This window comes from Pleurodeles waltl, chromosome 2_1 (assembly GCF_031143425.1).
Source record: "Pleurodeles waltl isolate 20211129_DDA chromosome 2_1, aPleWal1.hap1.20221129, whole genome shotgun sequence".
In the NCBI taxonomy this organism is placed as follows: domain Eukaryota; kingdom Metazoa; phylum Chordata; class Amphibia; order Caudata; family Salamandridae; genus Pleurodeles; species Pleurodeles waltl.
Genome location: NC_090438.1, coordinates 888,289,345 through 888,301,846, shown reverse-complemented (window position 1 = coordinate 888,301,846; position 12,502 = coordinate 888,289,345). Strand labels below are relative to the sequence as shown.

Sequence of the window (12,502 nt, the reverse complement as noted above, 5' to 3'; positions counted from 1 at the left end):
TTCCCAATCTCTCTAATAAGTTCTCACAGGCAGAGATTCTGCTGATGACTAGGAGAATCCTTCTGGCATGTACTCCAACAGATAAAGCAGGAAATATTTATCTTCAGTGGTGGGAATACTAGAATGAGAAACCGTGGCCACAGCACAGTTTTTAAAGTTAAGACCAAGGTGTCAGTCATGTGCACCCCCAAATCAATCCCTAGATTTATCACATTACTCTAACTCCCATTCCATAACATTGCTGTGACATTTGCATTCAGTCTGCAGAAATCTCATTGAACATTTCCGGTAAAATCCAAAATGATGAAGACTTTTCCTTATGAGTGAGAGCTCTGTGGAAGTAGTTAACCAAGCCATAGTAAATAGTCTTATCCCTACACAGCAAAAACTTTCCCTTCTCCTTGCTAAACAACAGGTACGATATCAATGGGATAAAATATTACTACAAATCTGAGCAAAGTGAAGGTGTCAAGTAAGAAAAGTGTGAACTAAAGTTCATCCTTGCGTGACCAGTCAATGTCAAGAGATCTCCCTTAAATTCATGTCCAGGCTGAATTTGAATATAGGAATAAAATAGAGGGTTTGGCATGCCGGTCTGCATATCTTAATCAAATTATTTTTTATTTCACAGGTCCGATTAGCTCTAAATTGCCATTGGCGACTTAATTTATTCCATATCTCCACTGTGACACCCTTGTAGCTTGAAATACTGAAGTTTTTGAAATCTACTTTAAGGATGTATCAAGCCACATTAAACAAGCCTTTAAAATCTTATTTGATTGGCTGCCACTATATCTGAGAAATTAATTTAGATCAAATTTAAATTCAGTAGAGGAGCAAAATGAGAGAGACAGCTCTCCTGAGATGGAAGCCATGCTTACCCGGCATGCACCTGGGGGTAACCAAATTACAGTGCCTCCCCGGGCTGCTATCCCCTAAAAGTCCTGCCACTTAGACCCTCTCATGCCCAATCCTGACCTCCATGACTTGGAGTGACAGAGACGAGCCCTATCTTGGTTGGCACAATAGCTTGGATGAGAAGAAGCTGGGACCTCATGGGAATCTTCAGGCAGATCCCGAGGCAAGGTGAAGTCGGACTGATGAGGAGTCTAGGCCTCATGCTGGCTGAACATTTCAGTAGTCCCTAATGAGAGGTGGGCAAAGCCATGGCTTTCAGCAGGCAGTCCCAGTCCCCGCAGGCCAGGGCTCCACACACTGGGCAGGGTCACTTACCCTATCCAGGGCAGGTTGACTTTGGGCCAAGGAGGAGTCTGGGGCTTCTGCATCCTGAGCAGTTCCTGTAATCCTTTGTGAGAGGGAGGCAAAGCCATGGCTTTCACTTTGGAGGCCAGGTGCCCTCAGGGCAGTGGTGTCTGCCAGAAGGGTCTACCCTTGGCAGAGTGGAGCCCCACCTACATGGTTTTGCCAAGTATGAAGACGTCCACTAGTTTACTTGTTAGCTTTGTGTTGGCAAAATGTCACCAGTGACGTTTCATTCTGAAGGCCGATCTAGGAAATGAAGAAGTATGGGTTTGCGACCTCAGAGAACCACTTCACCAGCTACTTTGAATTATGCCCAGGTCTAGTAAAGAGTAAAGGGTTCTCTCCACTGCATGGTCATATTTTGAGTTTCTCAGAGTAAGAAACTTCAGGCTCCAACCATCCTTCCTGATGATACCTGAAAACAAAGCCTGTGGCTGGTTCGTCTGGAGATTAATACACAAAGTGGCAGAACCACCTCAAATCAGTCTCAGAAATGTACCAGACAAAGTCTGTCCACAAACATGGTTTGAAAACAGGATTGAGATACCAAGTCAGTATTGCAGGATCTGTCAATGACAGATTCCAGGCAACGGGTGCTCTATGATACAGAGCTAGTGTCTCTGGGTCAGTTTCCTAGGCAGGTGAGGCAGCATCACCAGAGTTCTCTTAAATATTCTGCTGGAGAAGCTGAGGCTCTACCTTAGGTGAGGAGACTTGCTTGTTGCTGACACAGGAGTGATGGAATTGTCCCTGCACAAAGAGTCTGCCCAGCAGAGCATCTAGTGGTAGCTGCCTTGTGCACCCTTGCCTGCTTTGCTCTTCTCCCTTGCTGCCTGCAACTGTGCCTAGAACATGCCTTGGCCCACCTTTCTGGCCTGAGAGAGTTTGATGAGATTGCTAGTGTGGACTGGCAATCTAAGAACTCTTATCTGGGCAGCCTCTTGCTCAAGGTTCCTCTTGTGACCTGAAGAGCCAGGAATAGCTCTTTGAAGCATGATGTGGTAACTAACTGGAAACTCAGCCCACAGCACTGTTGTTAAATAGTGACCGAGCTCCCCGTACGCTTTTCCCTTTCATCACCATTGTAACCCAAGGATCACGAAACACTGGTAGAAACAAGGTCCCTATACACTGCCTGTTGATTGGACCTTAAGCTGAATTATTGAGACACTACTTCATCTCCACAAAGCATCTGGGTGAGATATCATTTTGTTTGGGTTGAGGGATTTGCCTGAGATCCATCAGCTGCTTTAAAAACTGTGACCACTCAGAGAAGACATGAGGCAGTCCCCAAAAAGAAGACTGGATGGGCAATCATTATGGAGGTATTTCCCATAGGAGGTACCCTGCTCAGACAAGCTAGGGCAAGGTTAATGGCTTTCCATGGTCCTGTTTGCCGGTGATCTAAAGTTCGCATCTCTATATTAGAAATAGACAGTTTGAGAAAAGAAAACGGTAAGTACAGCCCCTTTGCTCATGTCTATGGGCAAAACGAAATCATTTGATCTCTATAGTATATTGCTTGTCTAAATTCCTCATGAGGATTCAGATATTGGTATGTTGCTCAGTGTTGTTTTGGGCTTAGATTAACATACTTTTTTGTATAAAGCCAAAGCACTTGCTTGACAATCGATTTCTTAGTCACTATTTTGTGAGTCACTGCACTCTGAGTATCTAACCCTGCACCACCTCCCTGATCAAGCCTTGGACTGTTTAACCTGATATCCTGACATCCTCAGTCGCATGCTGTAAGAATCTACTTGGTGCTCAGGTTTTAGGGTTCTAAAAAGTCAGTCCTGGGCATCTGAGGCAAATGGACTCATCATCTCGAGTGAGCCCTACTAACCCCTGCTCCCCAAAAGGTACACACGTGTTAGGTAGCAGAAATATTCTCCTTGTGTTTTTTTACAGATAATAATGTGTAACCTGGGGACAGCTCAGGCGTGTTTCTTTTCACTTGTTCCTAAAAACAATTTGGAACATGGAATTTCTCTTCAGTGTGTTTTGGTACTGAGGAGAAAAAGACACAAGACTACATAGTTTGCCCCTGAGTGATTATTGGGTCGCAGACATGCTCTCAGTTTGCAACTGGTGAACTTTGGGAAGAACGTGCCAGTATCCCATTAAAAGTGTCCCTAAATAAATTCTTGTCATACTCTCAAAAACAAAAGTGATAAAAAACAACCCGTTGCATTTCTACAAAACATACAAATGTAAGAACTGTGAACCGGTAGATAGAGTAGTACACATTATCTCATTGTGCATGTACACTTGCCTCTGGTGGTTCAATGGCGCAATAAACGCATTTGTGATGAAATCTTATGTCCCTGCTGGTTGTGAACAAAAGTTTCCACAGTGCTAAGAAATTGAATTTGCGATTTTCGGAGTGTTGACGTCTATTGTAGGATTTTAACTGTGAGAGTATACAACATTAAACTAAAGGAGCACAGATAGGCACTCACAGAACATTGCAATCTGGCTACAGAGGGTAGTCCACTAATGGCAGATTACCTTAATGCTAAGTAATCGATTCTAGGTACATCTGTGACTTTGGGGTGCGAAATTGTCTGGAAAAAGTATTTTGATTCCTGTTTATATCTGTTTTGTTTCCACTTTACATCTGTTTAGCATGGACAGTGCTTATTGGTGTTGATTGCCAAGACATTATGTTACTGTCAACCACATAATCTAATAAAATTCTCGCAGGTTGCCTGTTTTAAGGCATGTACATGGACAATTGCCAGCAAATTCGATGAAAATGCCATATGTTTTACTTGAGTACTTTCCTTAATTTTTTCCTATCATTTATATAAAATGTACATTCATTGAGAGATGTTTAGCAATTTAGGAAGGCAGATGTTCACACTTCGAGTAATCATGTTTTTTTGCTATTGTTTAGTATCGAAAGTTCATGTGACCACAGCAGAAAGCCGTTTCCCTTTGCAAACAGCGGACTCAATGGCATCAGAAAAAAGTATCAAATCTGAAGTAAAGGGAGAAGTGGGTGCACGATCCAGGAGTTCCTCCGGCACACCGACCAGTCCAAAGCCTCCTCTTCAGTCAGCAAAGCCGACATTTGTAGGGCGCCCTGCGATTCCACAAAAACCTCGAAGCAATTCCCGCACAGGTGAAATATTAAAGTTCAAGTGGTGTCACTTTAAAGTTGTATCTATCATCACTGCAAGCACTAGCTGTTTAGTCATGGATTCTTTGAAAAGTATTGTTAATGTTTGTTAGAAAACGTAAGGCCTCATTTATAGTTTGGCAGAGAGGGTACTCTGTCGCAGTGGCATAGGAGCACTATGTATGCCAAACGGAAGGTCTGCCCAGCTCATTTTAAGTCTGGCGGTCCTTCAGTATGTTGACATAGTCTCTCCCACTGACATACTCCACCAATCGCCCGACAGAGTAAGGGGCATCGAAAATTTGGCCATTTGGCCATTTGTCCATCCACCCTGTTTTGATGAGGTAGACAAAGGTGAGTCTTCCCTGCCTGTCACCGCCAGGATAAAACTGGCAGTAAGGGGCAATGAAAACTGTAAAATGACAACCTCCCACCCCCACACCATGGAAGAAAATACCATGGCAAGGAATTTTTATTTTTTTTTGTTTCAAAAATAATTTTTGGGATTTTCTTTTAGTAAAGTAAAAAAAAAAAAACATTGAACGTTTGCTGCACAGCTCCATCTTCCTGTAAATGCAAGGGATGTCTGCTGGGCTGGCATCCAAAAGTTGGCGTTAGTGTACTTCCTCGAGCAATGGAGTATTTGCTCCATCTCCCTGACTGAGTAAATACCAGTCTGCCATATATGAACCAGGCCCTTAGTCTGGTGTATGTGTATGTGGTAGCAAGAATACGCTTTATTTAGGTTGACTCCTTTTTCATTTTTTTTCTTCACATGCTTCCATTCTTTTGGGTCCAATTTAAGAAAGATCATAAAAGTTGGAAATATGAATAAATATACTGGTGCCACACAAACAGACAGTGTCAGTAACTTCAAGAACTGATACTTAGAAGCATCTTCTGCTGCATCTGCATTGAACTCTGCCCATTTGCTCCCCAACAGAAGATTTTCCAGAGTCTCCAACTGGATCCCTGTCCCCAAAGGTTGCACTGCTTCCTCCAGTCCTCAAAAGGGTTCCTTCAGAGAAGGAGAAAGATGGCCAAAGCAGTCCACAACCCACTGCAAAATTCTTTTCAGAAGAAGGTAAGAATGATCCATTTGGGCCCTTATAATATCGTGATGGGTTTGAACATTAGAAAAACCTATGTAAAGAGCACAGATGACTAGATTTACAAAAAAAACTGTTTAAATCTATGCATCAAGGTACCCACCAAATTTTCACATTTTTTGGGCTTCCCAAATTTTCATGGAGTATTCTTTGGAAACCAGTGTATCATAATGTCATACACTATCATCCTGTGGGTTGCCTGCATTGTGTATAAGTCAGAGGAGTAAGCATTGTGGCTATGTGTATTTACACTTTTAATAATGTTTTTCTCAGAAACAAAAAAAGATTTTCGATGAGGGGAAAAATCTTTACGTTTGGATGTGCTTGGTGCAATTTCCCTACCTTAGCTGCAAAGTATAGTCCTCTTTAGGAATAAAAGTATATGTGAAATAGGACTGGAAAAGGTACTAGGAGAAGTAGTGAATAATCACAAAGTAATAATGTTGAGGGCTTTCCCTACATTCCCACTGGAAATAACTATATATCCCACCTCTTAGCCTCAATTCTTATTGGACACAATTCTGTAATCCTGGCTAAGTTTATAAAAAAAAAATCACAAATCATTGTTCTGTGAACCAGGATTTGGTAATTGTGCATCAAAATCCCTCTTTTTGTGGTCATAAATTAGACATGACTGAAAAAGATTTTATGTTTTTTTTTAATCAGGCTGTTAAGCATGTTACAGTAAAGTCACTTTTATCTAACTGTATCTTGAAAATCAATATCTTCACTACAAGTCTGTTCTCAAAGATTTTGCCAAGAGTAGGTTTAACTCTGTGAAGTAATACCCCGGGCTTACCTCTAAATTCCAGGAGTAAGCTAGAAGTACTACAATAATAAGTCACAGAAACATCATCTTTGTAAATTGAGTCCCTCTACATAGATGTATTCTTCCCTATCTCTGTTGAAACCACTAAACACACCCTGGAATATTTAGAATGGTGTTCCATAGGAAGATTTTGCGAAGAAAAGATGAGTGCTGGTATTGTCTTAACAATACCAGCAGTGTTGAACATCTATTTGGGTTTTATGGTAGCTGGGACATTGTTTGGTTCTTGTTGGACCTGGCCCTTTTACAGGGTAATTCCCCAGACTTTTTGCTTTTTGCCTCCTTATTTTTCTGACCTTTGTTGGCTGACGTTTTGACTCTGAGCACTTTTTCACTGCTAACCATTGCTAAAGTGCATGTGCTCCCTCTTAGAAATGTGTTATGATTGAATTATACCTGATTGGCATACTTAATTTGCCTATAAGTCCCTTACAAAGTGGTACCCCTATACCCAGGGCCTGTAAATTAAATGCTACTAGTGGGCCTGCAGCGCTGCTTGCCCCACCCACTGAAGTAGCCTGTCAAACCTATCTAAGGCCTGCTAGCGCAGAGCCTCTGTGAGCAGTTTTCTGCCACAGGGACCTGGCATCTAAATTTACTTGCCAGGCCCAGAACTCCCCTTTTACTACATGTAAGTCACCCCTAAGGTACGCCATAGCTAGCCCTTTGGGCAGGGTGCCATGTATGTAGAAGGCAGGACATGTGCCATGTTGCGTGGCCTGTCCTGGTAGTGACAAACAGCCTAACTTGGTGTCTCACTGCTGTGAGTGCTGCCCTCTCATAGGATTGCATTGGAAATGCCCTGCCTTATATGTAAGGGGTATTGTCTGATTTATGAGGGATAGCGTAGGCATGTTTGGTATGGTTGTGACAGTGGTAAAAAATGCTGCTTACTGGTGTAGGTGTATTTTTTATTACTATTACAGAAATGCCACTTCTAGAAAGTGCGCATTTATCTGTGCTTATGATTTTGGTGTTTTGCAGCTTCTCTCCGATCAACGTCTGGGCAGACTGACAGTTGGGGCTTTGTGCATACTTCTCAGACAGCCTGAACACAGAGAGGGTGGAGGTGACCCCGAGGTGCATCTACATATTGTCAAGCCTTCCTGGGCTGAGAGCAGGGAGAGGCGGGCACACCTGCATTTGTAAAGACTGTGCCCTGGCCCCACACAATAGGGTCGTTAACCAACCACTGATGTTTGGAGCCTGTGCTGAAAGGAGAGAGGGGGCACTCCCACAACCAGTTGTAACTGGCTTGAACCTCTTCTCCCTACCATTGTGAAACACTGGAAGAACTGACTATAAGTACAGGGGAATTTTCCCCACAATTTGAACATTCTTGGAACTGGAAACTGGACACAGAACGCTGATGACCTTTGTTGTCTGACGTTTTGACTCTGAGCACTTTTTCACTGCTAACCAGTGCTAAGGTAGCAGGGTATTACTTACGTGTAATGTTGGTCTAATTATGTTTTGTGCAATACAGATTATTTTTACATAGCTCCGTGTTGTGTTTACTTTGTGGTGTGTATTTTGCGTCACGCATGTTGTGTGTTGTGCAAACGCTTTACACATTGCCTCCAGGTTAAGCCTGACTGCTCGTGCCAAGCTACCAAGGGGGTGAGCAGGGGTTATCTTGGACGTGTAACTCCCTAGCCCTGACTAGAGTGGGTAGGTTCTGCCTGGCTGAGGTGCATTCCCTAGCCAACCAGAAACCCCATTTCTAACAGTTCTTAAACTTTGACATTACCAAGCATAATGAAGCTATTGTGATGTGTATATATTTCTATATTTCATCTTAGTTCTTTTAAGTGAGTAAAGGATAACAAACATTACTGCATAAATTCTCAAACATCAAAATGTAAAGGCATATGTAAGAAGAGCTGGAATGACCCAGTAACTCTGTCCAATCCTGAAAAATCACACTGCCTTGTTATCTTCATCAGTAATAGAATAATTATCTAGTTTATGGAAAAGGCTGTTCAACAGCATCCATCTTACAGAAAATTAAATTGATAAACCTGTTTTCAGTGTACTCTGACGTTGATGAACATAGTTTGTGCGTTGATGAAAGGCCCTGTCTTCAAACACATGCATTATTATTATAAAAATGATTTATATGCGATACCTGGGTAGCTTTGAACATTAAGTCCATACAGTATATATTTTGCTTCTTAGTACTTTACCATACCAGTGTCCAGCATTGAGACAATGTAGGATCCATGATGTTTTCAGAACATTCACATGCAATTTATTAAATAAACATAGAATGGATCTCATGATGATCCTTTACATAAACTGGTTATCCTGAAATTCTAGAATGGGTGTGGCATTCTTGGGCAGTTATGGATAAACATGCTTTACCAATATTGCATTTTAGTTCTATCTTGCTTCCTGTAGAGTCTAAAGCAACCAGTGTATATGCAAGAGCAGCTCCCCGTGTCGGCTTTGTATCACTGCCCCATCTTTATTTTGATGTTCTTTTCTGTCTCAAATTATAAAACGTAAAGGAGACAAAAAGACACATACAAAAATTTGCAGTAGCACTCACTTGTGGCCTCAGATTCTCTGACACACATACACACACAGCAGCACTCACCGCTTACAGTTACTTAACTGTGCTGAAGTCCATGGATTAACGCAGGTGCACTTTGTACAGCCTGGCTGCGATCAATAAAATTGCCAAGCTGACAATCTCACATTTCTGAGGTCTTCAGTCATGCAAAGCAATAGCCTCCTGGGATGACTTCCACCCCTTGACGAGGTTTTGTTAAAGATAGCCCCCCCGGGTGTTTCAGACTGAAGCCTTGCAGTACTGGGAGCTTCACATCAGTCATGGAGTGAAGCTATGCCACACTCTACCCTTCCCTAACTTGTCACATGGTGGGATGGGGTCAGGAACTATCACCGACCCCACCTACGACGAAGGGAAGGGTGGGTTTAGGGGCTGCAGCCAGAAAGCTGTGCTCTGGATTCTGCACAGTGCATCTGATAGAGACTTCTAGTAGCAGATTCCTTACCTTAGAATTTCCCCCAGGCATTAGACTGGATCCAGAAATGTTTCTTGAAGCAGTACCCTTGCGGCCCATCAAGTGGCATTGGTCAACTCCAGGTCTGTCGTTGGTGTCATGGTTGCTGTGATGACATCGTGGTCATACATAGGCGCCACCTCGGCACACTGACGTCTGTTCTTTTCTTTCTGCACCAGCCTATGCACTGATCTGACAAGCTACCCTTGGTTGCTTTTTGATTGACTTTTTGACCCTTTTGTCAACACTTGGTTGAGGATGTCTGGCTTTTCGGGGGATGTCCAGCAATCGGTTATGGACATGTCTTTTGATGGCACCCGTCTCTTCAGGGACAAACCAAACTCAGCGCTTGAGCACTTTAAGGAGTCCCAGGCTTTGGCTCATTCCCTTGGCCTCGCAGCTGCTCCTCACCCCCCTCACTCTGCTTTTCACCCCTTTTGTGGCTACGGAATGGGCGTCCAACGAGGTCCATTTCCCTCCTGCCACTGTGCCATGCTTGCGGCCCAGCCACTGTGTGGCCGCAGATGCGGGATCCAACGTCCCCGTGGGTCAGGGAGCCAGAGGTTGGCCCAATCCACCACTTCCCCCCTGCAGCCTCAAAACCTTCCTAGTCTGTCGCTTCAACACAGACAAGTTGCCAGCAGAATTCACCATCACCTGCCCCACTGGGAATCCATAACTATGGACAGGTGGGTTTTACAAATAGTCCAATGGCGCTACTCCCTCCCCTTTGAAACTAGCCCTCCAGCCATGCCAGCATCCTATGATCGGATGATGGAGGATCACTTAGTGCTTCTCCACAAGGAATTTACGGCTCTCTTGGCCAAGGGAGCCCAGTGCCAGAAGTAGGTTGTGGTTGTTATTCCTGCTACTCTCTGGTTCCCAAAAAGGACAAAGGCCTCTGCCCTACCGTAGACCTCCGGACCCTCAATCTCTTCCTCAGAAAGGAGAAGTTCAAAATGCTCACTCTGGCTCAGTTCCTATCTGCCCTGGAGATTGGATGGTAGTGTTAGACTTTCAGGACACCTACTTCCACATTCCCGTCCTGCCTGTCCACAGATGTTACTTTCAGTTCATGGTAGGTCACAAGCACTTTCAATTTACTGCACACCACTTTGGCTTTAACAGTGCCCCTTGGGTTTTCACAAAAGTGATGACAGTGGTCACAGCTCATCTGCGCAGGCTACGGGTTTCAGTCTTCCCCTACCTTGGCGACTGGCTGTTGAAGGCGGGCTCGCCCCAGGCTGTCATCTCCCTCCTCCAGAATACGGCGTACCTCCTGCATTCGCTGCGGTTTACTATAAACGTGCCAAAAACACACCTGACTCCCTCTCAGATGCTCCCTTTCATCTGAACTGTTCTGGACACAGTGCAAATTCGGGCCTATCCTCCAGAGCGGAGAGTCCAGGTTATACATGCTATGATACCAATGTTTCAGCCTCTGTCCTGAATTTTGGTGAGAATGACTCTGAGCCTGCTGGGCCTCATGGCCTCCTGCATCCTGTTGGTCAAACATGCCAGATGGCATATGCGGGCTCTGCAGTGTGACCTGAAGTTCCAGTGGGCACAGCATCAGGGGAATCTCTCCAACATAGTCCAGATCTCTGAGGGAACTGTTCAAGATCTGCAGTTGTGGCTTTCAAACCACAATTGGGTCAATGACAGATCTCTCTCCCTTCCCCATCCAGATCTGACAGTAGTGACAGATACATCACTTCTGGGATGGGGTGGACACATGAGAAGGCGGAGATCAGAGGCGCCTGGTCTCCAGCGGAGTCCGGGCTCCACATTAATCTTCTGGAGCTCAGGGCAATCAAGCTTGCATTGAAAGCATTCCTTCCCTCTCTCAAAGGTAAAGTGGTGCAGGAGTTCCCAGATAACACCACCACCATGTGGTACTACAACAAGCAGGACGGAGTGGGGTCATGGACCCTTTTCTTAGGAGGCGCTGTGCCTCTGGTCATGGCTGGAATGTCAGGACATATCACTGGTAGTTCAGCATCTGGTGGGCTCTTTGAACGTCAAAGCGGACAAACTCGGCCGTCAATGCATGGTCAATCACAAATGATGTTTCCATCCAGAGATGGCGCAAGGTCTCTTTTGGGAATGGGGAGCCTTAGTTAGATCTGTTTGCATCAGCAGAGTGTACCAACTTCAGCTGTTTCACAAGGCGGCACTCGCTTTCCTTTGCTTTGTGTCTCGAGTAGAACTCAGGCCTCCTATACACCTTTCCGCCAATACCACTTCTGCCCATCGTTATCAAGAAGATTAAGAACAACTGGGCCCAAGTAATCCTTTTCAACTGGGCCTAAGTAATCCTTGTGGCTCCAGACTAGGCACAAATAGTATGGTATCCTGAGCTTCTAAGCATGGCCATCGATCCTCCACTCAGACAGCCTCTTCAGGAGGATCTTCTGTCGCAGCAGTAGGGGACAGTTCTTCACCTGAACTTGTCCAGTCTCTGCATTTTCATGGAGATTGAGCAGCAATAGTTTACAGCTTTCGACCTTCCAACCAAAGTCTGTAATCTTATCTTGGCAGCCCTCCACCAAAACAGTATACGCCTGTCATTGGAACACATTTTTGGCCTGGCATACCAAAAGGTCTGTTGATCCCCTTTCTGCACCTTTGTCTGAGGTTCTTTTGTTTGTCCCTCTTGCCTAGCAGGACTCTGCTTTGGGCACCCTTAAAGGCTATCTGCCTCCAACCTTTGCTTTACTCAGACTACCAGACCAACCCTCCTTGTTTACCCACATGTTTCTGCCTACCCTGTTCATAATGCCCTACTGGGATTTCATCTTGGTACTCACTTACCTCTTGTGTGCTCCCTTTGAGCCCCTTCACAATTGTCCTCTTCTGCTTCTCACTTTAAAGACAGCCTTTACTGTACCCATCACCTCTGCTCGTAGAGTGAGTGAGCTGCAAGAAAAGTGGTGCTTCGTAACAAGGCCTATTTCCTCCATAAAGTGGTCATGCCCTTTCATGTAGACCAGTCCATCACCTTGCCTACTTTTTACACACACCACGTTCCTTCTCTTGAAGAGAAGAGACTCCACAGTCTGGATCCAAAAAGAACATTGGTGTTCTACCTCAATCGTACCAAAGATTTCTGGGTGGACGATCAACTCTTTGTTGGTTATGTGCATGC

General features: G+C 44.4%; 1 protein-coding gene across 1 annotated transcript in view; it reads left to right on the top strand.

Moving 5' to 3' along the window:
• The window catches only part of CARMIL1 (capping protein regulator and myosin 1 linker 1), a 993,695-nt gene that overhangs the window by 876,758 nt on the left and 104,435 nt on the right, over positions 1–12,502 (top strand). Inside the window, exons 35-36 of the mRNA XM_069218803.1 lie at positions 4,163–4,390; positions 5,331–5,471. Of these exons, the coding sequence (XP_069074904.1) occupies positions 4,163–4,390; positions 5,331–5,471 (369 nt within the window). The remainder of the gene's footprint in view (positions 1–4,162; positions 4,391–5,330; positions 5,472–12,502) is intronic.